Here is a 27,111-nt window from a genome sequence, read left to right as displayed (position 1 = left end):
GGCCATTAACACTCGCTGTGCAGAAAAGTTCTTTCTCCCTTTCCGCCTGCATCGCCTGCCCAAAACCTTAAATCTGAGTTCCCTAGTCCTTGTACTATCCAACTGGAACAGCTTTTCTTTGTTAAAGGATAGTAAGGGAGGAGGTGTGGCCAATAATGGCCCAAACAAAGGGAATCTATGCACAGAGACAGAAGGGCATGGCTGAGGTATGAATGAGTACTTTGTACCTGTCTTTACCAAGGAAGAAGATGCTGTCAAAGTCATTTTGAAAGAGGAGGTAGCTAATATGCTGGAGGAACTAAAAATTGATAAAAAGAGATTTGGAAGACTGACTGTACTTGAAGTTGACAAGACACCAGGACCGGATGGGATGTAAGCAAGAACGCTGAGGGAAACGAGGGTGGGAATTACAGGGCCTCCATAATCTAATAATCTTCCTTAGACACAGGGCTGGTGCCAGAGGACTGGAGATTTACAAACATTACACCCTCATTCAAAAAAGGTGTACTGATCAACCCAGTAACTATAGGCCAGTCAGTTTAACCTCGGTGGAGGGACAGTTTTTAGAAATTATAATATAGGTCAAAATTGACAATCACATGAACAAGTGTGGAACCACTCAGGAAAACCAGAATGGATTTGTCAAGGGCAAATCATGTTTAATTAACTTGAATGAGAAGTGTGAAATGATTAATTTTGATGGAAAGAACAGGAGAGGCAATATAAAATAAAGGGCACCATTATAAAGTGGATGAAGGAACAGTGAGATTTAGGGTGTATATATGCACAAATCTTTGAAGGTGGCAGAGTAGGTTGAGGAAGTGGCATGCTGGACTTTATAAACAGAGGCATACACAGAAAAACAAGGAAGTTATGATGAATCCTTATAACACACAGTGTCAGTCTCAACTGGAGTACTGTGCCCAATTCTGGGCAGTGCACTTTAGGAAGGATGTGAAGGTACTAGAGTGGGCCCAGAAAAGATTTATGAGAATGGTTCCAGGGATCAGGAACTTCAGTTATGTGGGTGGACTGGTGAAAATGGGACCTTTCGTCCGATAGTTGATCAAGGTGTTCAAAATCACAAGGGGTTTAGACAGAGGAGATGGGGTGAAACTCTTCCCATTGCTGCAAGGATCATGAATCAGCAGATACCAATTCAAGGTGATTGGAAAAAGAACCAAAAAAGTCAACATGAGGAAAAAACTTTTTTTTCACACAGTGAGTGGTTAGGATTTGCAATACACTGCCCAAGTGTGTTTTTTTATATATTTGTTCACAGAGTGTGGGTGTCATGGGCTAGGCCAGCATTTACTGCCCATCCCTAATTGCCCTTGAGGAAATTTGCCATCCTTACCTGGTCTGGTCTACATATGACCAAACCCCACAGCAATGTGGCTGACTCTTAACTGCCCTCTGACATGGGCCTAGTGAGCCATCAATTCAAGGGCAATTAGGGATGGGCAACAAATGCATTGCCTTTCCAGCAGTGCCCACTTCCCATGAAAGAAAACACTGTCACAGGTGTCATCTTTCAGATGGGATATTAAACCATCTGCCCCCTCAGGTAGTTGCAAAAGATCCCAAGGCACTATTTTGAAGAACAGGGGGATTTTTTGGTTGCTATTTATGGGGGCATATTGGTAGCTACATTCTCACAAAACATCAGTGACGACACTTTAAAACCACCTCACTGGCCACAAAGTGCTGGGGGACATCCTGAGACTGCAAAAGGTACTGGAGAGAGATACAAATTTCTCCTTCCCACTATTGAGTGGCATCAGGGGAGTTCTCACTGGCGTCGCGACCAACATTTATCCCTCAACCAACATCTAAAAAAAGCTTTATCTGGTCATTATACATTGCTGTTTGAATGCAATGTGGCTGCCGCATGTGCATCAGTGACCAAACATCAAAACCACTTCCTTGGCTGTGAAGGACTTAAAGAGTGACCAACCTAGAGATTGGGGAGGCTGCATACCAAAATTTATTTTGGAGATTCCGTTGAAGTGAAACCAGAGAGGTTTGCAAGCTTAAGAAACACAACACAGCACATCATGGCCTGCAATATTATGAAGTGACAGCTCAATTTCTCTCAACCCCAATTTGACCCCAACACAGCCAGCAGACTGAATGCACACAAACAGTTTATGATGAAAGATTTAGAGAGAGTAAATAAAGAGAAACCATTTTCCATGACTGGAGGGTCGATAACCAGAGGGCACCGATTCAAGGTGATTGACAAAACTCCCAGGGCGACATGAGGAAAAAGTTCCTTATGCACCGAGTGGTTAGGATTTGGAAAGCACAGCCTGGTAGGGTGGTGGAAACAGATTCAATCGCAGCCTTCAAAAGGGATTGGGATAAATACATAGAAAAAAACAAATTGCCAGGGGATGGAGAAACAGCGGCAAGGGTGGGACGAGCTGGATTGCCCTTCGGAAGAGCCGCCACAGACTCAATGGACTGAATAGCCTTCTACAGCGCAGTATGAATCTGTAATTCTTTGAAAGTTGCACACAGTGAGATAGATCTCCACCGCAATCATCTTCACTGGTTTTCAGAAGTGGGCCCTAGCGCCAGGCTGGTGACTGGAATCTATTACTGAGAAACTTCAGCCACCTGACATCCAATCAAGGGTCTTTTAGGCCCAATGCTGTCAAGGGGCACGCTCCATCCGAGCACAGAATTCCACTCCGTCAAAGCACTTCTCCCTTTCCCACTCCCCATACTGAACTCCCTGTTGCTGCCTCAGCAATTAAATTATAACCTTGAGTACATCCGAGTAGGAAAACTAAGTAACCATTCTCTATCCCTGAATTTCACCCGGATGCAACAACCTACATTTATATAGCAGTTTTAGTGTGGTAAAAGCATTCCAAGGCACTACACAGCAGTGCTATCAGCAAAGTTTGACATTTTGTTATGTGGGGAGATTACAAGTCAGGTGACCAAAGGCTTAGTCAAAGAGGTAGCTTTAATGATCAACTTTCGTCCTCACAATTGAAGTACTGTGTCCGGTTCTGGGCACCACACTTTAAAGGAGGACGTGAAGGCATTTGAGAGGGGGCCGAAAAGATTCACGAGAATTGTTCCTGGGTGAGGAATTCTAGTACACGGATAGATCGGAGAAGCTGGGACTGTTCTCCTTGGAGGAAGGAATTAAGAGGTTTATAGAGGTGTTCAAGATCATGAGGGGTCTGGACAAAGTGGATGGGGGATAAACTGCTCCCGCTGGCAAAAGGGTTCAGAACTAGAGGACGCCGATTTAAGGTCATTGCCAAAAGAAGCAACAACGACCAGAGGAAAAGCTTTTTTTTATTAAGCAAAGCGTGATTAGGAACCAGAATGCACGGCCTGAGGAGAAGGCAGATTCAATCGAGGACTTCATCTGAAGAGAAAATAACTTATAGGCAAAAGGCAGGGGAGCGGGATTAGCTCTTGCAGAGAGCCAGCATGGTCACGATGGGCTGAATGGCTTCCTTCTGTGTTGAGAGAGAGAGAGAGCTGGATAGTTTAGAGAGGGAATTCCAGAGCTGAGGGCTTAAGCAGCTGAAAGATCCATGTTTCACCCAAATACAAAAACACAGTCATCAGCCAATGAGGGAGAACGTTACCAGGCAACCAGTAGAATGGAAGGACAGAGATTAAATTCTTGGCTCTGGACAGGAAAGGTTAAGATAAATGAATGGAGGATCCCCACCATGATGCTCTGTGCCTTCTCGAGGAGAAGGGAGCGGAGAACAGGATTGCAAAAAAAGGAAAGGTATTTAATTTGATGAGATGGAGAGGGGGGAGGAAGAGAAGAAAAAAATCTGATGGAGATTATCAGTTCGTTATAGAGTTGATCTTCAGACAACTTTTCTTAGTGGAAACATTTGGTTTTATTTACAAGACAGCAGCAGCAATTACATGTGTGCATCAAACTCCATAACTAAAGAAGAACTCTCCTCTTTAGAGGTTCCCCACGCTGCTAACGCATTGGTTTACACAGATCATGTGATCATACATCACAGGATTATTCTTAAAGCTACATTCCAGCATTTCCCAAAACTATAATTACTACATTTTGAATTTGCAAGGATATTTATCTCATGACATTACAATATTTGCAAAGGTCATGAAATTCACAAATTCAGTCTTTCAGGTGGTTTCCTGATCCATGTGGAACATTGCAGATCCACAATTTCAGATTCTTTTGAAGGAAACATATGCTCTAAAACTATAATTAATACACAGTTGATGTGAATCTTGTTGCTGCCACAATCCTGATTACAGCAGAATGCTGCTCTGACTGCTCCTCGAGATCAAAATAATGATTTTATAACTTGTTTTTAAATTGAAGAGAGATATTGTCTTCCATTACTGCTCTCAATCTCCTCATATTATCTGGGTTCAAATGTTCTTTTGACAGTAAACAAGGTCTCCTTGGGGTCCAGGTGGCTTTGAGGCAACAGTTGCGAGAATGGAGCCAAGCCAGCTCTCCTGATTCAGGCCAGTCCAAGGCCCTTCAAGGCTCTGCTGATGAACGGTCAGTCAATCTGACTCATATAACTGGGGCCCGGAGAGGCAGCACAATAAAAGATAACTCAATGTCCCAGATGGCACATAGGCAAGCTTGCCAATGGTATGCCAGGTGATTGAGCTGCAGCAATAACTCGCAGGGTCCAGCCTTGCGCCTGCTTTCAACCAATACTGAGCCTTCTGGAATTGGGGAGGTGGTGGGAGGTGCTCCCGACAAGGATAGGAGTAGGGATAATTTCATCTAAGGCAAAGAGAAACTCTCTCTTTCTTGCTCTCTCACCCTCTCTGTAGTCTGGCTTGGAAAGTCTTAGCTTGAGTTTCCAGGAAACTGAGTAAAAAAATTCTCATGCCTCTGGCATGCTGACTTTCGATGTTTTTTCATGCCTTCCTTTCTCTCAAACTTCCCTCTCCCAGTAGATTCACTGAGAGTCTAATCACTCCAAGCAGCACAGAACCAACTCTAGCCCTAATATCCATCACATTTCTACTTCTCTTTAGTTCTGAAGGAGAGTCAGACGGACTCGAAATGTTAACTCTGTTTCTCTCTCCACAGATGCCGCCAGGCCTGCTGAGTTTTTCCAGCATTTTCTGTTTTTATTTCAGATTTCCAGCATCCACAGTCTTTTGCTTTTAAGCAACTCTAGCTCCTGAGTATTCTTCCAGTGCCAGAGAATTGACCTGGGCCTTTTGTACAAATCATTTACTTTTCCCCTTCAACAGCTCAAGCCTCTCAACAGTGCCCAACACCAGCCAAAAGCATGAATATTGCTCCTCATATCTGAGCAGACTCCACAATCACCACACCACACTCCATGACCTAGGCACAACAAAAAAGTCAATTCTTTGACCATTGATCCTTGTCTCACTTCACACCTCCAATACCTCACACCTTCAATCCTCTTCACTTTTACTCTGCATCACTATTAATGCTTTAAATTTCACTCAAATTATTATTCCAGTTTCTAACTAGAGCTTGCGGTCACAGATTATTTTTAAGATCATACAAGAAACAACATTCAAACACGGCAGACTGTCTTGTGGTTGCGTTTCCTGTAGTGAACGCTCTGCTCAATAACATGCTGCCTGCTGATGTTATACCAAACAGTTAAGCTCCAGAGAATTTCAGCACCTCCATTATACAACAAATAACAAAAAAACATTACATCTCATCTTTTCAAGCGCTACACAAGTCAGAGCCAGGTGATCCCCTCCATTGCAGACCGAGCGTGCTGCTTTGTATATGCTTCTGTTGTTATGGCAACATGGGTAATACTGGCAAAGTTGTATTTATTGTTCAAGTCTAGCTGTCTTTGGAGTCTGGCACTGGAGATGGCTCATTTGTGGACCCCACAATTCTGTGGGTTCATGTTGTCATCTGGGGATGCAGGCAAAGTGATTGAATGGGTATGGGAGCAGGGCAGGTAATTTTGATTAGAATTAATTCGCGACGCGGAGATAAAAGCTAACACGGATAAGTAGAGCCAAATGTCTCATACCTGTGCTGTGATTTCTTTGGCTACTCTGCAATTACATACATGGCATATATAGCACAGGAATAGGCCATTTGGCCCAACTAGTCCACGTCAGTGTTAATTCCCCACTCAAGCCTCCTCCCAAATTTCCTCACCTAAATCTACTATCATAACCCTCTATTCCCTTCTCCCTCATTTACTTACCCAGTTTTCTCTTAAATACATCTATACTATTCACTTCAATCACCACCCAAGAGTGGTGAGAGTGTGGAACTCGCTACCACAGGGAAAGAAGTTTTTCTGAATTCCCTATGGGATTCCTTGGTGACCATCTTTTATTGATGGCTTCCAGTTATGCTCTTCCCTACAATACTTATGGATAGAGAGCAGAGCTGGTGAACGGCAAACTTCTAAAATATAACAGAGCCCTCAAAGGGTAAAGGAGATTTTGAACCAAGTTGGGGACTGAACATCTTTCTTTTTTGTCTAAGGATACGGAAGGATTTTGAAGAACTGTACCATAGGGATGAGGTGGCAGTGAATTAGATAGGGATCCATCCAGTGTTGAGAAGCCCGAAATTGTAGTCAACCGAATCTGTGCTAGTACAGCTGGCAAACTGAGAAAGAAACTGCATTTGAGAAGTGCCTTTCACATCCACAGGATGTCCCAAAGCACTAATTTCTTTTGAAGTGTAGTCACTTGTGTCTTATAAATTATGATTATTTGAAACTTGGCATTCTCGCATTTGTCCTGAAGAGTGCAAGGCAGAAAGCCTAGGCAACATGTCTCTCTTTTCAACAATATTTAAGTGATAATACTAGAAGCTCTTTTTTTTTATTCATTCAGGGGATGTGGGCTTCGCTAGCTGGGCCAGCATTCATTGCCCATCCCTAATTACCCTTGAGAAGGTGGTGGTGACAGTGGAAAGAGTTCAACCCGTACCGCCTGGGTTCCTGTAGACCGAAGGTTATCGGGCTTGGCTTCTGTAGGTGCTTTACTTCTGACTGTCTGCGAGCTCCTTTCCTGAAGGCTGCTGATCTCTAGGGAAACCCCACTTACCCCTCCCACTAAACTCCAGATTCCAGAACCTTCTCCTTTAATGTCAGCTCTTATCACCTGATGCTCAGCATTGTCTATGGAATCGCGATTCCCCCATCCAAGCCTCTAGGTTATGCCAAGGCTGTTTCTATGATACAAAGGAACAGGAGATCCTGACAACTTGTCCATTAGATTTCCTGTTGTTACCGACAAACTGTGATGTTCACACCTATTCCAACTTGCCAAGGTCTCATGTGAGCAATTTAAAATGGCTGACTTGACTCAAAGCAGAGAATGATTAGATTAGAAAGTGTAACAAAGTTGGTGCAGGCTCGACAGGCTGTATGGTCCCTTCCTTATCCTATTTCTTATGTTTTTATTCTAACAATGGACACTGATGAACTTTAAATTCACAAACGTAAATGTGCATGAAGTTCCATGGAGATGTGCATTAATGATTGCACAATGTTTAACACCATTCGCGAATCATCACATACTGAAGCAGTCCATGTCCAAACACAGCAAGACCTGGACAATATCCAGACTTGGGTTGACAAGTGGCAAGTAACATTTGCGCCACACAAGTGCCAGGCAAAGACCATCTCCGACAAGAGAGAATCTAACCATCACCCCTTGATGTTCAATGGCATTACCATCCCTCACTGAATCCCCAATCAACATCCTGAGGGTTACCATTAACCAGAAACTGAACTGGACTAGCCATATAATTACTGTGGCTACAAGAGCAGATCAGATACTAGGACAAATATCTCACCTCCAGACTCCCCAAAGCCTGTCCACCATCTATAAGGCACAAGTCAGGAGTGTGATGGAAAACTCCCCACTTGCCTGGATGAGTGCAGCCCCAACAATTCTCAAGATGCTTGATACCATCCAGGACAAAGCAGTCCACTTGATTGACACCCCATCCACAAACATTCACTCCCCCCACCACCGATGCACAGTAGCAGCAGTGTGTACAATCTACAAGATGCACTGCAGGAATTCACCAAGGCTCCTTAGACAGCACCTTCCAAGCTCATGACCACTACCATCTAGAAGGACAAGATACCACCACCTGGAAGTTCCCCTCCAAGTCACTCACCATCCTGACATGGAAATACATCACCGTTCCTTCACTGTTGCTGGGTCAAAATCCTGGAACTTCCTTCCTAACAGCACTGTGGGTGTACCTATAGTGGTTCAAGAAGACAGCTCACCACCAGCTTCTCAAGGGCAATTAGGGATGGGCAATAAATACTAGCCCAGCCAGCAGAGCCCACATCCCGTGAATGAATTTTTTAAAAAAAGCCATGACACCTTCTCAGGTGCGATATTCCATGTTTTCTCAGGACAGGTCTGTCCATATAATCCACATAGGAATTTTTCCGGTAAGTGGTCACTATCAGCCATCTCTTGCTCAGTGTCCTTGTTTGTGTTTCTTTTAAAAACACATAAGTCTTCCTTCTAAAGTTCAATATGCCCGTGAGTAATTTGTGACGATAATCAGCTTTTCATGCCACGAACAGCACTCCATGGATTGCAGCAGTTCAAGAAGGCAGCTCACCACCTCAAGGGCAATTAGGGATGGGCAATAACTGCTGGTCAAACCAGCGATGCCCACATCCCAAATTAAAAAAACCACACGCACAAGAGCCCATCATGTTTATTTTGAAGAAGAATTGGTGAGAACCCCTGGTGTGCTGGCCAATGTCTATTCTTCAACCAACATCGTTGAAGGAACAGGTCTGTCTGGTTATTACTACATTGCCGTGTGTAAATCTGTTTCTGTGCTTCCTACAACAGGGACTTCACTTCAAAAGTGGTTCAAATGTGATGTCGTAAGCTCCTGAAAGGTGCTATAAAAATGAAGGTTTTTTATTTTCTTCTTCCTCAGGCTCCACAACACAAGACATGGAAACAAACAGAAAGTTTTTTCTTAAACTCATTTGCATCTCAGCTGAAAGATGACACCTCCGACAATGCAGGGCCCCATGAGGGCAGCAGCTACTTGGGAACACCACGGCCTGCAAGCCACATGCCATCCTGGCTTGGAACTACATCATAGTTCCTCCACTGTCCCTTGGTCAAAAGACTGGAATTCCCTCCCTAAAGCCTGACGGACTGCAGCGGTTCAAGAAGGCAGCTCACCACCACCTCCTCAAGGGCAATTAGGGGTGTGGCAATAAATGCTGGCCTAGCCAGCGACACCCACATCCCATGAACAAATACATTTTTAGAAAGTACAGGGTGCAGTGTCAACCTGGGCTTGTGTGTGGCTCAAACCCATATTTCCTGATCCTGCTGTGGGGGGTGAGGTGGAAGAGAGTGCGAGAGATCGAGAGTTAGCACACTAGTGCAAACAGTCACTGCTCCATTGACATGGTCCATGCCCTACAGGTGACACACAAGTAACAACAATGCTCAGCCCATGTGTTACATACTTTACCAGGCTGTACAGACGCCATTGCAAAATACCGCTAGGTGAGTGCTAGAAAGGGGTTCCGTTATCCCTTTATTCTCTCCTTTATTCATTCTCAGGATGTAGGCATTATTGGCAAAGCCAGCATTTGTAGCCTATTGCCAGTTGACCAGAAGTGCTGGTGGTGGGCCTTCTTCCTGAACCACGGATAGCAGTTTGATATAACAGCGTGAGCTTGCTGAGCCTCTTCGGAGGGTAGGTAAGAGTCAACCATGCAGGTTGCAGGAGCGGAGTCACAGATTGCCCCAGAATGGGCAAGAATGGCAGAATTCCACTCCTAATGCTTACCGGTGGAGCTTTTACAACAACCCGGCAAAGTTTTCATCATTAAGTGATTTCTTTTTTGAATTGATTTCAAATTATCAAGCTGCCGCAAAGGAGGAGTTTAAACTCACACTTCCTTGATATCAAGTGCAGTAATGTAGCCATTATGCAACTAGACCCCTTTGATATTTAAGTCAACCTATTTTCTTTCAGGTGCTGCAAGACATGCTCTTTCGAAATTTCAAATTTTCAACTTATCTTCTTACTGCTCATCATTCATCTCATCTCTCCAGTTCCACAAAGGTACTCACAGCACAGCCCTTTTACATGGTGGGCCTCAATCGTCAGAAAGCTGAACTTCACTGAGCCCACTCAGTATGCTGGCAAGGAAATGCAGTTCCGCAGCACTGGCTTACAAACAAGGGTCATTTCAGGATTTTAAACAGACTGCTGGTTTTCATCTCAGCAAACCACAGGTGGTGAGTCTTTTGTGAGTGTATCTGTGAGCCTGTGAAAGGCTGTGAGCCTGTGAGAGGCTGTGCGCCTGAGAGTCTGTGTGTCTGTGCACCTGAGAGTCTGTGTGTCTGTGAGCCTGAGAGTCTGTGTGTCTGTGCACCTGAGAGAACTGTGTGTCTGTGTGTCTGTGTGCCTGAGAGAACTGTGTGTCTGTGCGCCTGAGAGAACTGTGTGTCTGTGTGTCTGTGCGCCTGAGAGAACTGTGTGTCTGTGTGCCTGAGAGAACCGTGTGTCTGTGCGCCTGAGAGAACTGTGTGTCTGTGCGCCTGAGAGAACTGTGTGTCTGTGCGCCTGAGAGAACTGTGTGTCTGTGCGCCTGAGAGAACTGTGTGTCTGTGCGCCTGAGAGAACTGTGTGTCTGTGCGCCTGAGAGAACTGTGTGTCTGTGCGCCTGAGAGTCTGTGTGTCTGTGCGCCGGAGAGAACTGTGTGTCTGTGCGCCTGAGAGAACTGTGTGTCTGTGCGCCTGAGAGAACTGTGTGTCTGTGCGCCTGAGAGAACTGTGTGTCTGTGCGCCTGAGAGAACTGTGTGTCTGTGCGCCTGAGAGAACTGTGTCTGTGCGCCTGAGAGAACTGTGTGTCTGTGTGTCTGTGCGCCTGAGAGAACTGTGTGTCTGTGTGCCTGAGAGAACTGTGTGTCTGTGTGTCTGTGCGCCTGAGAGAACTGTGTGTCTGTGCGCCTGAGAGAACTGTGTGTCTGTGTGTCTGTGCGCCTGAGAGAACTGTGTGTCTGTGTGCCTGAGAGAACCGTGTGTCTGTGCGCCTGAGAGAACTGTGTGTCTGTGCGCCTGAGAGAACTGTGTGTCTGTGCGCCTGAGAGAACTGTGTGTCTGTGCGCCTGAGAGAACTGTGTGTCTGTGCGCCTGAGAGAACTGTGTGTCTGTGCGCCTGAGAGAACTGTGTGTCTGTGCGCCTGAGAGTCTGTGTGTCTGTGCGCCGGAGAGAACTGTGTGTCTGCGCGCCTGAGAGAACTGTGTGTCTGTGCGCCTGAGAGAACTGTGTGTCTGTGCGCCTGAGAGAACTGTGTGTCTGTGCGCCTGAGAGAACTGTGTGTCTGTGCGCCTGAGAGAACTGTGTGTCTGTGCGCCTGAGAGAACTGTGTCTGTGCGCCTGAGAGAACTGTGTGTCTGTGCGCCTGAGAGAACTGTGTGTCTGTGTGCCTGAGAGAACTGTGTGTCTGTGTGTCTGTGCGCCTGAGAGAACTGTGTGTCTGTGAGCCTGCGGGACTGAGAGCCTGCGGGACTGAGAGCCTGCGGGACTGAGAGCCCGTGCGTCGGTGAGCCCGTGCGTCGGTGAGCCCGTGCGTCGGTGCGCCCGTGCGTCGGTGCGCCCGTGCGTCGGTGCGCCCGTGCGTCGGTGCGCCCGAGAGTCTGTGCGCCTGTGTGTCTGTGAGCCTGAGAGTCTGTGCGCCTGAGAGTCTGTGCGCCTGAGAGTCTGTGCGCCTGTGTGTCTGTGCGCCTGTGTGTCTGTGCGCCTGTGTGTCTGTGCGCCTGAGAGTCTGTGAGCCTGTGTGTCTGTGAGCCTGTGTGTCTGTGAGCCTGAGAGTCTGTGAGCCTGAGAGTCTGTGAGCCTGAGAGTCTGTGAGCCTGTGTGTCTGTGCACCTGTGTGTCGGTGAGCGTGAGAGTCGGTGAGCCTGAGAGTCGGTGAGCCTGAGAGTCGGTGAGCCTGAGAGTCGGTGAGCCTGAGAGTCGGTGCGCCTGAGAGTCGGTGCGCCTGAGAGTCGGTGCGCCTGAGAGTCGGTGCGCCTGACAGCCCCTCTGCGCCTGACAGCCCCTCTGCGCCTGACAGCCCCTCTGCGCCTGACAGCCCCTCTGCGCCTGACAGCCCCTCTGCGCCTGACAGCCCCTCTGCGCCTGACAGCCCCTCTGCGCCTGACAGCCCCTCTGCGCCTGACAGCCCCTCTGCGCCTGACAGCCCCTCTGCGCCTGACAGCCCCTCTGCGCCTGACAGCCCCTCTGCGCCTGACAGCCCCTCTGCGCCTGACAGCCCCTCTGCGCCTGACAGCCCCTCTGCGCCTGACAGCCCCTCTGCGCCTGACAGCCCCTCTGCGCCTGACAGCCCCTCTGCGCCTGACAGCCCCTCTGCGCCTGACAGCCCCTCTGCGCCTGACAGCCCCTCTGCGCCTGACAGCCCCTCTGCGCCTGACAGCCCCTCTGCGCCTGACAGCCCCTCTGCGCCTGAGAGTGTCTGTGCGCCTGAGAGCCCCTCTGCGCCTGACAGCCCCTCTGCGCCTGAGAGTGTCTGTGCGCCTGAGAGCCCCTGTGTGCCCCCCCAAGGGCTGCGTATTAGTGTTTCTTGGTAATTCATCAAATGGTTTGTCCTCTCTCAGCCTTCGCCCTTTCCATGTATCATCTTTACTATCAGCACTTTTCACACAAGCTTTTCAACCCAGATGACCTGTTTTCAGTGAGGCAGACAGAGAGGGAAAGAGAGAAAAGAAAAGGGAGAGGGGGCGCAAGTGGGGAGGAGGTGCTGGGGGAGACAAAGGGAAAGAGAGAGAAAAAAGACACAGACAGACAGAGGGAAAGAGAGAGAGAGGGAGGGGGGAAGAGAGGGAGAGAGAGAGGGGGAGAGAGAGAGGGGGGAAGAGAGAGAGAGAGAGCGAGGGGAAGAGAGACAGAGAGAGAGAGAGGGGAAGAGAGACAGAGAGAGAGAGAGGGGAAGAGAGACAGAGAGACAGAGAGACAGAGGGGAAAGATAGAGAGAGTGAGACAGAGGGGAAGAGAGAGAGAGAGAGTGAGACAGAGGGGAAGAGATAGAGCGAGTGAGACAGAGGGGAAGAGATAGAGAGAGTGAGACAGAGGGGAAGAGATAGAGAGAGTGAAACAGAGGGGAAGAGAGAGAGAGAGTGAGACAGAGGGGAAGAGAGAGAGAGAGAGTGAGACGGAGGGGAAGAGAGAGAGGGAGTGAGACGGAGGGGAAGAGAGGGGGAGTGAGACAGACGGGAAGAGAGGGGGAGTGAGACAGACGGGAAGAGAGGGGGAGTGAGACAGACGGGAAGAGAGGGGGAGTGAGACAGAGGGGAAGAGAGAGGGAGTGAGACAGAGGGGAAGAGAGAGGGAGTGAGACAGAGGGGAAGAGGGAGGGAGTGAGACAGAGGGGAAGAGAGAAGGAGTGAGACAGAGGGGAAGAGAGAGACACACACAGAGGGAGGGAGAGAGCGAGTGAGACACAGGGGAAGAGAGAATGTCATGACATTGAAGGTAAAAACGCCAAATTGCATCCGGAAATACTGGACTTTAAAAATAAGACCAAAGTTTTTAAAAAATGCACATAAGCCACTGGCTGGAAATGCTGCTGGGGTGACTCCCAATGAAACCCCATCCTGATGAGACAAGGTGCTTCCAAGAAATCCACTATCCGGAAACTAATTGCTCCCTCCATTAGAGACAATGGGGCATAACGGGGGATGAGTATCATTTCATTAAGAGTAAGCTTCCAGGGAAGGCTCACAAGATTTACTCCCTCCTGTCTGAGGAAAGCGTCACTATGAGGCAGCAAAAAGGGTTATATTAAATGCGTACCAGTTAGCGATGGAAAGGTACAGTCAGAGATTCCGCACCCTCAGGAAGCGGCCTGACCAGACACACATGGAATTTGAAAGGCTTAAGCAACTTGCTTTTGACCAGTGGGTGTGGGCACTTAAAACAGAAGCCGCTTATGAAAACCTCCGCAAAATAGTTCTCCTTGAGGAGCTTAGACCAAGTTTAGACCTTTCCAATAAGAACGCACCTGCAGGAACAGAGGCTAACAGGGGCCAGGCAGGCTGCCACACTGGCCCACAGTTATCAGTGGATCCACAAACCCTTGTTCCAGAAGAGACCCTCCCCCCTAGTCACCCCCCAACCAACTGGGAAGGATAGAGGTGGTTGGGGCGGGGGGGGGGGAGAGTGAGAAACTGAGCACCCATGGGACAGAGGGAAATTCTGGGGGCCCTCCTCGGGACAGAAAGGGTGGTGCTGAGATGAAAAGTGAAGCCAAGAAGCCTGTGTGTTTCAACTGAGCAGGGCATGTGCAGGCCAACAGCTGGAGGTTACAGGAACAACCAGTGGGATTTATCGGGGCACATACACTCCGTGCAGAGAATGGGACTCAGAGAGCATGGCAGACCAGGCTATGGCTCTGAGTGCAGCTGCAAATCCCTGTAGGGGCACTCCTGAGAGTACGGATGAAGTTAAACAAATCCCTGAGGATTACTGGGATTTGGTATCCAAAGGAAGGGCAGCCACACTTCCCCAGGGTGAGGCCAGTAAGCCTGTAGTAACACTGTGGGAAACAGGGACCAGCCAGACTCTACTGCTGGGAAAAGGCATGACCTTCCCACTAGAGAATGCCATAAGTGCCAAGGTGTTGGTAAAGGAGATTGAAGGAGGGTACATGCCCATTCCCCTAGACCGAGTACATCTGGATTACGACCTTGTATCAGGGCCAGTGACCGTGGGAGTCGTCCCCAGTTTGCCTATGGACAGGGTTGACCTGCTCCTCGGCAACAGCATCTCCAGTGGTCTCAGAGAAGCCCACTGGGATCAAGCAGAATGAACAGCTGCAAGAGAAAGTGACTGGTATTTTCCGATTGTGTGGTAACCTGGTCTATGACCCGCCAAACTCCAACAGAGGAAGCTGATGTGGCACTGCAGGCAGAAGACCCTCCGGTCTGGTTACCTGAAACCTTTGTGGGGAATCTAGAAGAGCCTCAGGAGGTGATAAATAAATCTTCCCTGGTAGCGGCCCAGCAAGCTGACCTACAGTTAAAAACATGAACTGAGACGGCTCACAATGAGGCCAAGGCAGAAGCAGTTCCTAAATGCTGCTAGTTTAAAAATGAGGTGCTAATGAGGAAATGGAGACCCCCCTCACAGACCTGCAAATGAAGAGTGGACAGTGATCCACCAGGTGGTAGTGACACCGAGGGACCATGGGCAAATCCTGCGGCCAGCTCACAAAATTCCGATGGCTGAGCATGTCGGTATGCACAAAATCCAAGCCCGCATCAGCCAGCGTTTCTAGTGGCCGCACCTCCACAGGGGCCTAGTCAGGTTTTGCAGAACCAGAGAAAGCAACTCAGGGAAGTGAACTGTCGAATTGAGACCCCAAATTGGAGGAGAAAGCAAAGGCTGTGTCACGTCAACATGATAAAGCAATATTACCACCGAGAAGGGGATAAGCAAGTCACGATCTGTCCCATTGCCACCAGCCTGGAGGAGGGGGCAGCAGTGGGGGTGAACTGGAGGGAGATGTGCGTGAGGCCCACATTGAACCCCCTACTACCCTTCTAACCAGTACAGGAATACTAGCCAACTTCAACTCCTTGTTCTCCCACCTAGATGCAGAACAGCGAGCAGACCCAACCAGGCTGTTCACTGCATTTAAAGGCTTATGTAGAGACAAGCCAGGCTGCACCACACTTGCTCTACATGATGTGGATGTGGCCCCTCCCAGAAGGCAACATCTCTACTGCCAAACCCAAAGAAGCTGGTCCAGGTCCAGGAGGAGATTAACTACATGCTGGAGCACCAACTAATAGAGCCTAGCAGCAGCGGCTGGAGCTCCCCAGTAGCGCTTGTGCCCAAGTTGGACGGCTCCACAAGGCTCTTGCATTGACTACTGAAAAGGTAATGTAGTGACCCGAGCTTAGAGCGAGGGAAAGGGAAAGAGTGTGCAGTGCGGAGAGAGAGAGACAGACATGGGACAGAGAGGGGGAAAGGGAGAGCGCGCGAGGTAGAGGGAAAGGGAGAGGGAGAGCGCGAGGTAGAGGGAAAGGGAGAGGGAGAGCGCGAGGCGGGGCGAGGGAGGGAGAGCGCGAGGCGGGGCGAGGGAGGGAGAGCGCGAGGCGGGGCGAGGGAGGGAGAGCGCGAGGCGGGGCGAGGGAGGGAGAGCGCGAGGCGGGGCGAGGGAGGGAGAGCGCGAGGCGGGGCGAGGGAGGGAGAGCGCGAGGCGGGGCGAGGGAGGGAGAGCGCGAGGCGGGGCGAGGGAGGGAGAGCGCGAGGCGGGGCGAGGGAGGGAGAGCGCGAGGCGGGGCGAGGGAGGGAGAGCGCGAGGCGGGGCGAGGGAGGGAGAGCGCGAGGCGGGGCGAGGGAGGGAGAGCGCGAGGCGGGGCGAGGGAGGGAGAGCGCGAGGCGGGGCGAGGGAGGGAGAGCGCGAGGCGGGGCGAGGGAGGGAGAGCGCGAGGCGGGGCGAGGGAGGGAGAGCGCGAGGCGGGGCGAGGGAGGGAGAGCGCGAGGCGGGGCGAGGGAGGGAGAGCGCGAGGCGGGGCGAGGGAGGGAGAGCGCGAGGCGGGGCGAGGGAGGGAGAGCGCGAGGCGGGGCGAGGGAGGGAGAGCGCGAGGCGGGGCGAGGGAGGGAGAGCGCGAGGCGGGGCGAGGGAGGGAGAGCGCGAGGCGGGGCGAGGGAGGGAGAGCGCGAGGCGGGGCGAGGGAGGGAGAGCGCGAGGCGGGGCGAGGGAGGGAGAGCGCGAGGCGGGGCGAGGGAGGGAGAGCGCGAGGCGGGGCGAGGGAGGGAGAGCGCGAGGCGGGGCGAGGGAGGGAGAGCGCGAGGCGGGGCGAGGGAGGGAGAGCGCGAGGCGGGGCGAGGGAGGGAGAGCGCGAGGCGGGGCGAGGGAGGGAGAGCGCGAGACGGGGCGAGGGAGGGAGAGCGCGAGGCGGGGCGAGGGAGGGAGAGCGCGAGGCGGGGCGAGGGAGGGAGAGCGCGAGGCGGGGCGAGGGAGGGAGAGCGCGAGGCGGGGCGAGGGAGGGAGAGCGCGAGGCGGGGCGAGGGAGGGAGAGCGCGAGGCGGGGCGAGGGAGGGAGAGCGCGAGGCGGGGCGAGGGAGGGAGAGCGCGAGGCGGGGCGAGGGAGGGAGAGCGCGAGGCGGGGCGAGGGAGGGAGAGCGCGAGGCGGGGCGAGGGAGGGAGGGAGCGAGGCGGGGCGAGGGAGGGAGGGAGCGAGGCGGGGCGAGGGAGGGAGGGAGCGAGGCGGGGCGAGGGAGGGAGCGAGGCGGGGCGAGGGAGGGCGCGAGGCGGGGCGAGGGAGGGCGCGAGGCGGGGCGAGGGAGGGCGCGAGGCGGGGCGAGGGAGGGCGCGAGGCGGGGCGAGGGAGGGCGCGAGGCGGGGCGAGGGAGGGCGCGAGGCGGGGCGCGAGGCGGGGCGAGGGAGAGCGCGGGGCGAGGGAGGGCGCGGGGTGGGGCGAGGGAGGGCGCGAGGCGGGGCGAGGGAGGGCGCGAGGCGGGGGAGGGCGCGAGGCGGGGCGAGGGAGGGCGCGAGGCGGGGCGAGGGAGGGCGCGAGGCGGGGCGAGGGAGGGCGCGAGGCGGGGCGAGGGAGGGCGCGAGGCGGGGCGAGGGAGGGCGCGAGGCGGGGCGAGGGAGGGCGCGAGGCGGGGCGAGGGAGGGCGCGAGGCGGGGCGAGGGAGGGCGCGAGGCGGGGCGAGGGAGGGCGCGAGGCGGGGCGAGGGAGGGCGCGAGGCGGGGCGAGGGAGGGCGCGAGGCGGGGCGAGGGAGGGCGCGAGGCGGGGCGAGGGAGGGCGCGAGGCGGGGCGAGGGAGGGCGCGAGGCGGGGCGAGGGAGGGCGCGAGGCGGGGCGAGGGAGGGCGCGAGGCGGGGCGAGGGAGGGCGCGAGGCGGGGCGAGGGAGGGCGCGAGGCGGGGCGAGGGAGGGCGCGAGGCGGGGCGAGGGAGGGCGCGAGGCGGGGCGAGGGAGGGCGCGAGGCGGGGCGAGGGAGGGCGCAAGGCGGGGCGAGGGACGGCGCAAGGCGGGGCGAGGGAGGGCGCGAGGCGAGGGAGGGCGCGAGGCGAGGGAGGGCGCGAGGCGAGGGAGGGCGCGAGGCGAGGGAGGGCGCGAGGCGGGGCGAGGGAGGGCGCGAGGCGGGGCGAGGGAGGGCGCGAGGCGGGGCGAGGGAGGGCGCGAGGCGGGGCGAGGGAGGGCGCGAGGCGGGGCGAGGGAGGGCGCGAGGCGGGGCGAGGGAGGGCGCGAGGCGGGGCGAGGGAGGGCGCGAGGCGGGGCGAGGGAGGGCGCGAGGCTGGGCGAGAGAGAGAGAGTGCGAGGCAGAGCGAGAGAGAGTGCGAGGCAGAGCGAGAGAGAGAGTGCGAGGCAGAGCGAAAGAGAGAGTGCGAGGCAGAGCGAGAGAGAGAGCGCGCGAGGCAGAGAGAGGGCGCGAGGCAGAGAGAGAGAGCGCGAGGCAGAGAGAGAGAGGGCGCGAGGCAGAGAGAGAGAGGGCGCGAGGCAGAGAGAGAGAGAGGGCGCGAGGCAGAGAGAGAGAGAGGGCGCGAGGCAGAGAGAGAGAGAGGGCGCGAGGCAGAGAGAGAGAGGGCGCGAGGCAGAGAGATAGAGGGCGCGAGGCAGAGAGAGAGAGGGCGCGAGGCAGAGAGAGAGAGGGCGCGAGGCAGAGAGAGAGAGGGCGCGAGGCAGAGAGAGAGAGGGCGCGAGGCAGAGAGACGGCGCGAGGCAGAGAGAGAGAGGGCGCGAGGCAGAGAGAGAGAGGGCGCGAGGCAGAGAGAGAGAGGGCGCGAGGCAGAGAGAGAGAGGGCGCGAGGCAGAGTGAGAGAGGGCGCGAGGCAGAGAGAGAGAGGGCGCGAGGCAGAGAGAGAGAGAGGGCGCGAGGCAGAGAGAGAGAGGGCGCGAGGCAGAGAGAGAGAGGGCACGAGTCAGACAAAGACGTGTGCAAGGCAAATGAAGGGAGAGTGTGAAGCGCAGAGAGTGCGAGGCAAGTAGACAGACAGTACGAGGCAGATAGTGGAAGAGAGCACGAGACAGAAAGAGGGAGAGACAGACATATAAAGAGAGGGGAAGAGAGAGAGAGAGAGGGGTAGGCAGACAGACAGAGGGGGGGGACACAGAGAGAGTGAGACAGACTGAGGGACAGAGACACAGACATTTGAAGAGAGACAGTGAGACAGAAAGGTAACTCAAGATCTGACATTTCATGCCGAAATATGAGTACTCTGACGTGTTCCACCATCATTTATCAGTTAGGATCTGCTTTTACTACACTTTACAATTGTGACCTTAATATATTGGGCATAGAGAGAGGGACAATTCCATTAAGCCCTTGGGGTTTGGTTTCCCTCATTGCTTAGCAGCCAGAGATGGAAATAACCTCGGTGAAGAAAGCCCCCAGTTTTCATCCCAGTCAAGGCACTGGCAGTGGGTTACCCCTGCCCTCAGGGTCCTTGTGAAGCTGGCAGTGGGTTACCCCTGCCCTCAGGGTCCTTGTGAAGCTGGCAGTGGGTTACCCCTGCCCTCAGTGTCCTTGTGGAGTTGGCAGTGGGTTACCCCTGCCCTCAGCATCCTTGTGAAGCTGGCAGTGGGTTACCCCTGCCCTCAGGGTCCTTGTGAAGCTGGCAGTGGGTTACCCCTGCCCTCAGGGTCCTTGTGAAGCTGGCAGTGGGTTACCCCTGCCCTCAGGGTCCTTGTGAGGCTGGTAGTGGGTTACCCCTGCCCTCAGTGTCCCTGTGCTAAAGGGCTGCCTAGTAGTGGCCATTTCCCTACCCTCTGGGTGCTTGGACATGCTCGTGAAGGTGGGGGTCAAATCAGGCTTGCCTGCGATACCTTCCACAGTCAAAGAGCTAGCCACCACTGTCTTCTCACCTGAAGCATGCTCAGTTGGGTGAGGCAGAAGAGGACACCCGCCACAGTCACCTGACATTTCCTTCAGCTTCCTCAGCCAGAACACCTACTACACAATACAGGCTTCTGGATGCCGAAGTGAATCGAGGAAAAATAAACTCCCAACTCCACTGTGCCTATAACAACCTCAACTTGTCCTAAAGCTCCTAACAGCTAATAAAGTACAAGGGAGATGGTGGCGTAGTGGTAGTGTCTCCGGACTAGTTATCCAGAGGCCCAAGCTAATGCTCTGGGAACAAGGGTCCAAATCGGCAGCTGGCGGAATTTAAATCTGGAATATAAAACTATGGTGGCTGTATCATCTATCATTGATTATAAAATGCCATCTGGTTCACACTGTAGGAAAGGAAATCTGCCACCATGGCCTCCAGATCCACAGCAACGTGGTTGACTCTTAACTGCCCTCTGAAATGGTACAGCTAACCACTCAGTTCAAGGGCAATTAGGGATGGGCAACAAATGCCCGTGATGTCCACATCCCATGAAAGAATAAAAGGAAAAATAGGTACTTCTGAAACGCAGGCTCTGTTATAATGTCGGAAACGTGGCAGCCAATTTGCACACAGCAAGCTCCCACAAACAGCAATGTGATCAATGACTAGATAATCTGTCCGACTGATGTTGGTTGTGGAATAATCCATAAGGATAATCCATAAAGCCATTTGGCCCTTCAAGCCTGCTCCACCATCCAACAAGATCCTGGCTGATCTTCTACCTCAAATCCCACTTTCCCTCTCTATCCCCATTTCCCTTAAATACCACAAAATCTATCAGAATACTGGCCAGGACCACGTTCCTCCAATTTCTCTTCGCTGTGCGTGACCCGTTACTTGCACTGCGCCATCCCTTTAAAATTACCACACAGCCATGCGCACACACTTCTTAAAGGGACCCTTGCCTGTCTCGCGGCCATGCACACGCAAAGCTCAGAGGAAACACTGGCCCCAAGACACCAGGGATAACGCCCCATCTCTTCAAAACTGCATAACGGGATCTTCCACATTCACCGGAGAGAGCAAACTGTGCTTCAATTTAACGCCTCATCTGACAGATCACTCATCCCACAATGCAGAGCCAGGGCGCCAGCTGGGATTTTGCTCAATTCAACTCCAGGGACCCCATCACATAATCCCAGCTGGGCCTCCAATGCAGTACTGACAAGAGTGCTGCACTGTCAAAGGTACTGTCATCTGGATAAGACGTTAAATCGAGGATGTAAAAGATTTCATTCTGCTATTTTGAAGAGGAGCAGGGGAGTTCTCTCTGCTATCCTGATCAATATTTATCCCTCAACCAACACCTTAAAAACAGATTATGGAGTTATTATCACCCTGCCGTCCGCAGGACTTTGCAATATGCAACTTGGCTGCTCTGTTTCCTACATTTACAACAGTGACTACACTTCAGAAGTATTTCATTGGCTGTGAAACGCTTGGGGATGTCCCGTGTTCACCAAAAGTTGTTGCATAATGCAATCTTTCACTTTTCCACGCACACTTAGCTGTTGAAAAAAAAATCTATGCGATCTGGTGTGAAACATTTTGATTTTCTTAAATAAAAAGAAACGCCCTTTTAAATGCGCCAGGATTCAAACTAATAGGGGCAGTATCATTAGCCTGCTAGTACGAGACAAGCAACGCTTCCTCTTCACACGCACATCCACACACGGCAAAATATAGAGACTCTCCACACACACACACAGACAGACACAGACAACGAACCCTCCTCCGAACTCACCCTTCCTTGTTGAATCCATCTGATTCCTGCTACTGCAATCCTCTGCGCTGCAATTTGGACTTCCTTGGAATCAGCATGTGGCCATGGGATGATCCGGGAGGAGCTGCCTGGAGAAATCACCTGGATTATAGAGCGGGACAAACTGCAGGCACCGGCGCAGCGAAAGCGACAAGACCCCCACCGTCTCAGTTCCCTCTAGATACAAACCCGCTTTCAGCCCAGCGCTGCTTATAACAGGGGCAGAAGCTTCCCACTGGGTCTTAGCGCCGTTAACTCAAAATGCAGAAGCTGCACACTTTTGTCAGTCGAGCGTGGCTGGTTGTTAAATTCAGACATATCAGCGCACATGCTCCCTCTCATTGAAAAAAAATGAAAGGCGCAACACTAGACCGAAGCAATTTTGCTTTCAGGTCACGCAACTGGTGATAACCGTCAGAGAAAGGACGAAAAAAAAATCATTCACTTCTCTACGCAAGACTTGCTGTGCTTTTTTTTTACACACATGTGCACACCCTCCTCCCCCTGCCCACCTAAGATATGAATATAATTTGAGGGCTCAAGGTAACTAAGAAAATAACTGGGCTGTTTACATTTTTAAAGGTTCCTCAAATGAAACTTGCACGGTATAGATGTTGCTCCCAGAGTTGATGTGTTAAGGGGCAACACTGGAGCCTGGTGGGAAGTCTGAGCTGCTGTGGCAACTTGCACTTTTTACATGCACACTGTAGCTTGGATCTATGGATAGTGATGGTAGAGGCTCCAACATTCTTTCCATCACATGGGTCTCCCACTCTTAGCGCCTGCCATTGACGTCTGTTGGATGGATTTGCACGTTGTTTCCACTCATGCTGTTTGGCCATGTTATGAACACACCTTCCTTGACCATCAAGTCTTGGAGTGGGACTCGAACCCAGAGCTTCTGGCTAAGGATCAGGGATGCTACCAACAGTACCACAAGAAATCTAAAGCTTACTTACTTATTAGGGGAGATAAAGGAGACCCAGTAGATGTAGTATACTTGGATTTCCAAAAAACATTGAATAAGGTGCCACACAACAGGTAAATGCACAAGAGCTCATGAAGTTGGAGGTTAATTTTTTTCTTGTTCCTGGGATATGGGCGTCACTAGCTAGGCCAGCATTTGCTGCCCATTCCTAATTTCTTTCCTAGAGAAAGTGGTGGTGAACTGCTTTCTTGAACTACTGTAGCACATGTACCATAGATAGATGTGCAGTGCTGTTAGGGAGGAAGTTCCAGGATTTGGACCTAGCGACAGTGAAGGAACGGCGAAATAGTTCCAAGTTAGGATGGTGAATGGCTTGGAGGAAAATTTGCAGGTGGTGATGCTCCCATGCATCTGCTGCCCTTGTCCTTCTAGGTGGTGGAGGCCATGGGTTTGGAAGGTGCTGTCAAAGGAGCCTTAGGCAGAATGAGGACTGGTGGATAAGGAATGAGGACAAGAAGCAGGGAGTAGGGATAAACGAGGCATTTTCAAACAATCATCAGTTTCAGTGAAAGATCATCTCGACCTGATACAGTGACTGTTTCTCTGCACAGATGCTGACTGACCTGCTGAGTTTTTCCAGCACTTTTTTGTTTTTATTTCAGATTTCCAGCATCATTACTTTTGTAATGTATCTAAGTTTGCTGATGATGATGATAAGATAGGTGGGAACGTAAGCTGTGAGGAAGACATAGGAGGCTGAAAAGAGGCTAAGTGAGTGGGCAACAAGGTGCCTAACAGCATGTAATGTGGCAAAGTGTGAGGTTATTCATTTTGGTCAAAAGAACAGAAAGAAAAGCAGAACTTCTTTATTTTTTACAGATGTGAAACTTGCAAATGTTAATGTTCGGAGAGACTTGGATACTCGTACAAGGAACACAAGGTTTTCCTGAAGGTAGAGCAAGCAATTTTTTTCATATTCCTTCACGGGCTGTGGGCATCAATGGCAAGGCAGCATTTATTGCTTACCCCTAATTGCCCTTGAGAAGGCAGTGGTGTCATCTTCTTGAACTTCTGCAGTCCATGTGGTGTAGGTACACTCACAGTGCTGTTGGGGAGGCAGTTCCAGGATTTTGACCCAGCGCCAGTTAAGGAACGGTGATATATTTCCAAGTCAGGATAGTGAGTGGCTTGGAAGGGATCTTGCAGGTGATGGTGTTCCCATGTATCAACTGCCCTCGTCCTTCCAGGTCGTAGAGGTCACGGGTTGGAAGGTGCTGTCGAAGGAGCCTTGGTGAGTTGTTGCAGTGCATCTTGTAAATGGTACACACTGCTGCCTTTGCTTCGGAGGTGGGCTGCTTTGTCCTGGTGTCAAGCTTCTTGAGTGTTATTGGATCCGCACTCATGTAGGTAAGTGAAGAGTATTCCATCGCACTCCTGACTTGTGCCTTGTAGATGGTGGACAGCCTTTGGGGAGGCAGGAGGTGAGTTACTCGTCACAGGATTCCCTGTCTCTGACCTGCTCTTATAGCCACATTATTTATATGGCTGTTCTAGTTCAGTTTCTGATCAATGGTAACCCCCAGGATGTTGTTAGAGGGAGATTCAGCAAAGGTAATGCCATTCAATGTCAAGGGGAAGTGGTTAGATTCTCACTTATTGGAATATTGGCTGGCACTTGTGTAGCACGGATGTTACTTGCTACTACTGAGGAGTAACTAATGGTGCTGAACATTGTGTAACCATCAGCGAAAATTCCCACTTCTGACCTTATGAGGGAAGGAAAGTCAAGGATGAAGCAGCTGAAGATGGCTGGGCCTTGGACACTACCCTGAGGAACTCCTGCAGTAATGTCCTGGAACTGAGTTGATTGATCTCCAACAACCACAACCATCTTCCTTTGTGCTAGGTATGACTCCAACCAGCAGGTGTTTTCCTCCTGATTCCCATTGACTCCAGTTTTGCTAGGACTCCTTGATGTCATACTCTGTCAAATGGTGCCTTGATGTCAAGGGCTGTCACTCTCACCTCACCTCTTTTGCCCATGTTTGAACAAGGCTATAATGAAGTCAGAAACTGAGCAACCCTGGCGGAACCCAAATTGAGCGTCAGTGAGCAGGCTATTGCTAAGTAACAGCTGCTTGACAGCACTGTTGATGACCCCTCCCATCATTTTACTCATGATGGAGAGTAGACTGATGGGGCGTTAATTGGCTGGGTTGGATTTGACCTGCTTTGTGTGTACAGGACATACCTGGGCAATTTTCCACATTGCCAGGTAGATGCCAGAGTTGTAGCTGTACTGGAACAGCTTGGCTGGGGGCACGTCTAGTTCTGGAGCACAAGTCTTCAATACTATTGCTGGGATGTTATCAGGCCCATAGCCTTTGCAGTATCCATTGCCTTCAGCAGTTTCCTGATATCATGTGGAGTATCTGGGAAGAGTGTCCTGCAGTCAGCATCACAGTGAAGCAGTCTAGGAAAAGTGTCCTGCAGTCAGTTCTTGTTGAAAATAAGAAGAGTGACATCATAAGGCAGTGCGAGACAGCAGCGGAGAGATCAATGTCCCGACTCCAGAAAAACATGCAGAACATGCTCCGGTTGCAGTCGAGGGGGGTCGATGTCAAGGAGGAACTCCAACAGGTGAAGAGCCAGCAAGCCTCGCTCTTTGCCTCAGAGGCCTCCAAGATCATCTTCCGTTCCAGAGTCCGCTCTGTGGAGCAGGATGAGATGTGCTCATGTTTCTTCTTCCAAAAGGTACACACAGAGACCTCTGTGATCAGCAGCCTGAAGGAAGAAGACAGCTCAGTAAAATCATCGCAGTCTGACATTTTGAGGACCAGCAAATCCTTTTATGCTGGATTGTATGACGTGAAGCCCACAGACAGCACGGCCACCCAGTCCTGCATGTCCTCTATCGCGGAGGTCTGAGATGACAGTACATGGGAGAGCCTGGACAAACCGCTAACTTCTGATGAACTGACTAAGGCCCTTGAGTCCTTCAAGAAGAGTAAGACTGCTGGAAGCGATGGCTTGCCAGCTGAGTTGTATTCGGCTCTGTGGGACTGGATCAGCCCAGACCTGCTAGAAGTGTACGAGAGTATGCTTCTGGCTGGCAGCATGTCAGAATCAATGAGGAAAGGCATCATCACGCTCATCTACAAGCACAAGGAGGAAAGGGAGGAAATTAGAAATTGGTGACCCATTTGACTGTTGAATGTGGACTACAAGATTCTGTCCAAAGTCATCGCTAATCGGGTCAAGTCCACTCTGGAATTGGTGATCCACCTTGACCAGACCTGCGCTGTGCCTGGCAGGAAGATCTCTGACAGCCTTGCGCTACTCAGGGATACAATTGCCTATGTACAGGACAGGGGTGTGGAAACCTGCCTCATCAGCCTGGATCAGGAGAAGGCCTTTGACAGAATATCGCACACCTACATGGTGGATGTGCTCTCCAAAATGGGATTTGGGGCGGCAATTCCCAGCTGCTCTACAATATCAGTAGCACAGTCTCAATCAATGGGTGGGAACCAGATAGCGTTCCTATTAAATCTAGAGTCAGGCAAGGCTGCCCTCTCTCCCCAGTCCTGTTTGTGTGTTGCATAGACCTTTTGCTAAGTCCATCAGGAAGGATCCAGGCATAAGAGGAGTGATGATCCCAGGCAGTGGAGGCACTCAGGTCAAAGCCTCCCTGTACATGGATGATGTCGCCGTCTTCTGCTCGGATCCGCTGTCAGTGCGCAGACTGATCCACATCTGCGACCAGTTCGAACTGGTCTTGGGAGCCAAGGTGAATCGTGGTAAGAGCGAGGCCATGTTCTTTGGGAACTGGGCTGACCGATCCTTTGTCCCCTTCACCGTCAGGGCTGAGGGCTTGAGGGTGCTGGGGATATGGTTCTGAAGGAGCGAGGCATGCATTAGAAACTGGAAGGAGCGAGTGTCTATGGTGCAAAGAAAGCTGGGAATGTGGGAGCGACGCTCCCTCTCCATTGCGGGCAAGAGCCTGGTCATCAAGTGTGAGGTACTCTCACTGTTGCTGTACGTGGCACAGGTCTGGCCCATTCCACATTCCTGCGTGATGGCGATCACCAGAGCCATCTTTCGCTTTAGCTGGAGGTCAAAAATGGATCGTGTCCACAAGGACGCGATGTAAAAGCCTCTAGATAAGGGGGGGAGAACGTGCCCAACATCACCCTCATACTGATGGCCAACCTTGTGTGCAGCTGCATCAAGCTGTGCGTAGATCCTCGGTACGCAAACACCAAGGGTTGCTATATGCTGAGGTTCTACCTGTCCCCAGTGTTTACTCTGCCACGTAACCCTCCAAGTAGTTGGACCATGCTGTACCACCTGTCCCTTGTCGAAAAACTTATGCAGACAAACAACTTTGACCACAAGTCCATCAGGCAGTGGTCGGCACGTAATGTCTTAGAGGCCCTGGGGGAAAAGGAGATGGTGCATCCTGTCGGATCGTTCCCCGAGTAGACTGTCAAAGTCAGTTGGCAGAATGCCTCATCGCCAGGACTGAAGCTGTTGT

The 27,111-nt window shown here is 51.7% G+C and overlaps 1 protein-coding gene across 7 annotated transcripts in view; it reads right to left on the bottom strand.

The window, feature by feature from the left end:
• c1h20orf27 (chromosome 1 C20orf27 homolog) overlaps nucleotides 1-27,111 on the bottom strand; it is a 147,526-nt gene that overhangs the window by 93,574 nt on the left and 26,841 nt on the right. For 5 of the 7 annotated variants that reach the window (XM_041210760.1, XM_041210546.1, XM_041210905.1 and 2 more), the window contains one exon: nucleotides 21,629-21,735. In XM_041210760.1, the coding sequence (XP_041066694.1) occupies nucleotides 21,629-21,647 (19 nt within the window). In that variant the 5' untranslated portion in view covers nucleotides 21,648-21,735. The remainder of the gene's footprint in view (nucleotides 1-21,628; nucleotides 21,736-27,111) is intronic. The other 2 variants (XM_041210677.1, XM_041211057.1) reach the window with 1 other exon arrangement.

Source organism: Carcharodon carcharias, chromosome 1 (genome assembly GCF_017639515.1).
Source record: "Carcharodon carcharias isolate sCarCar2 chromosome 1, sCarCar2.pri, whole genome shotgun sequence".
Taxonomy (NCBI): Eukaryota; Metazoa; Chordata; class Chondrichthyes; order Lamniformes; family Lamnidae; genus Carcharodon; species Carcharodon carcharias.
Note: the sequence above shows the minus strand (reverse complement) of the source record. Positions and strands in the feature narration are given on the sequence as shown.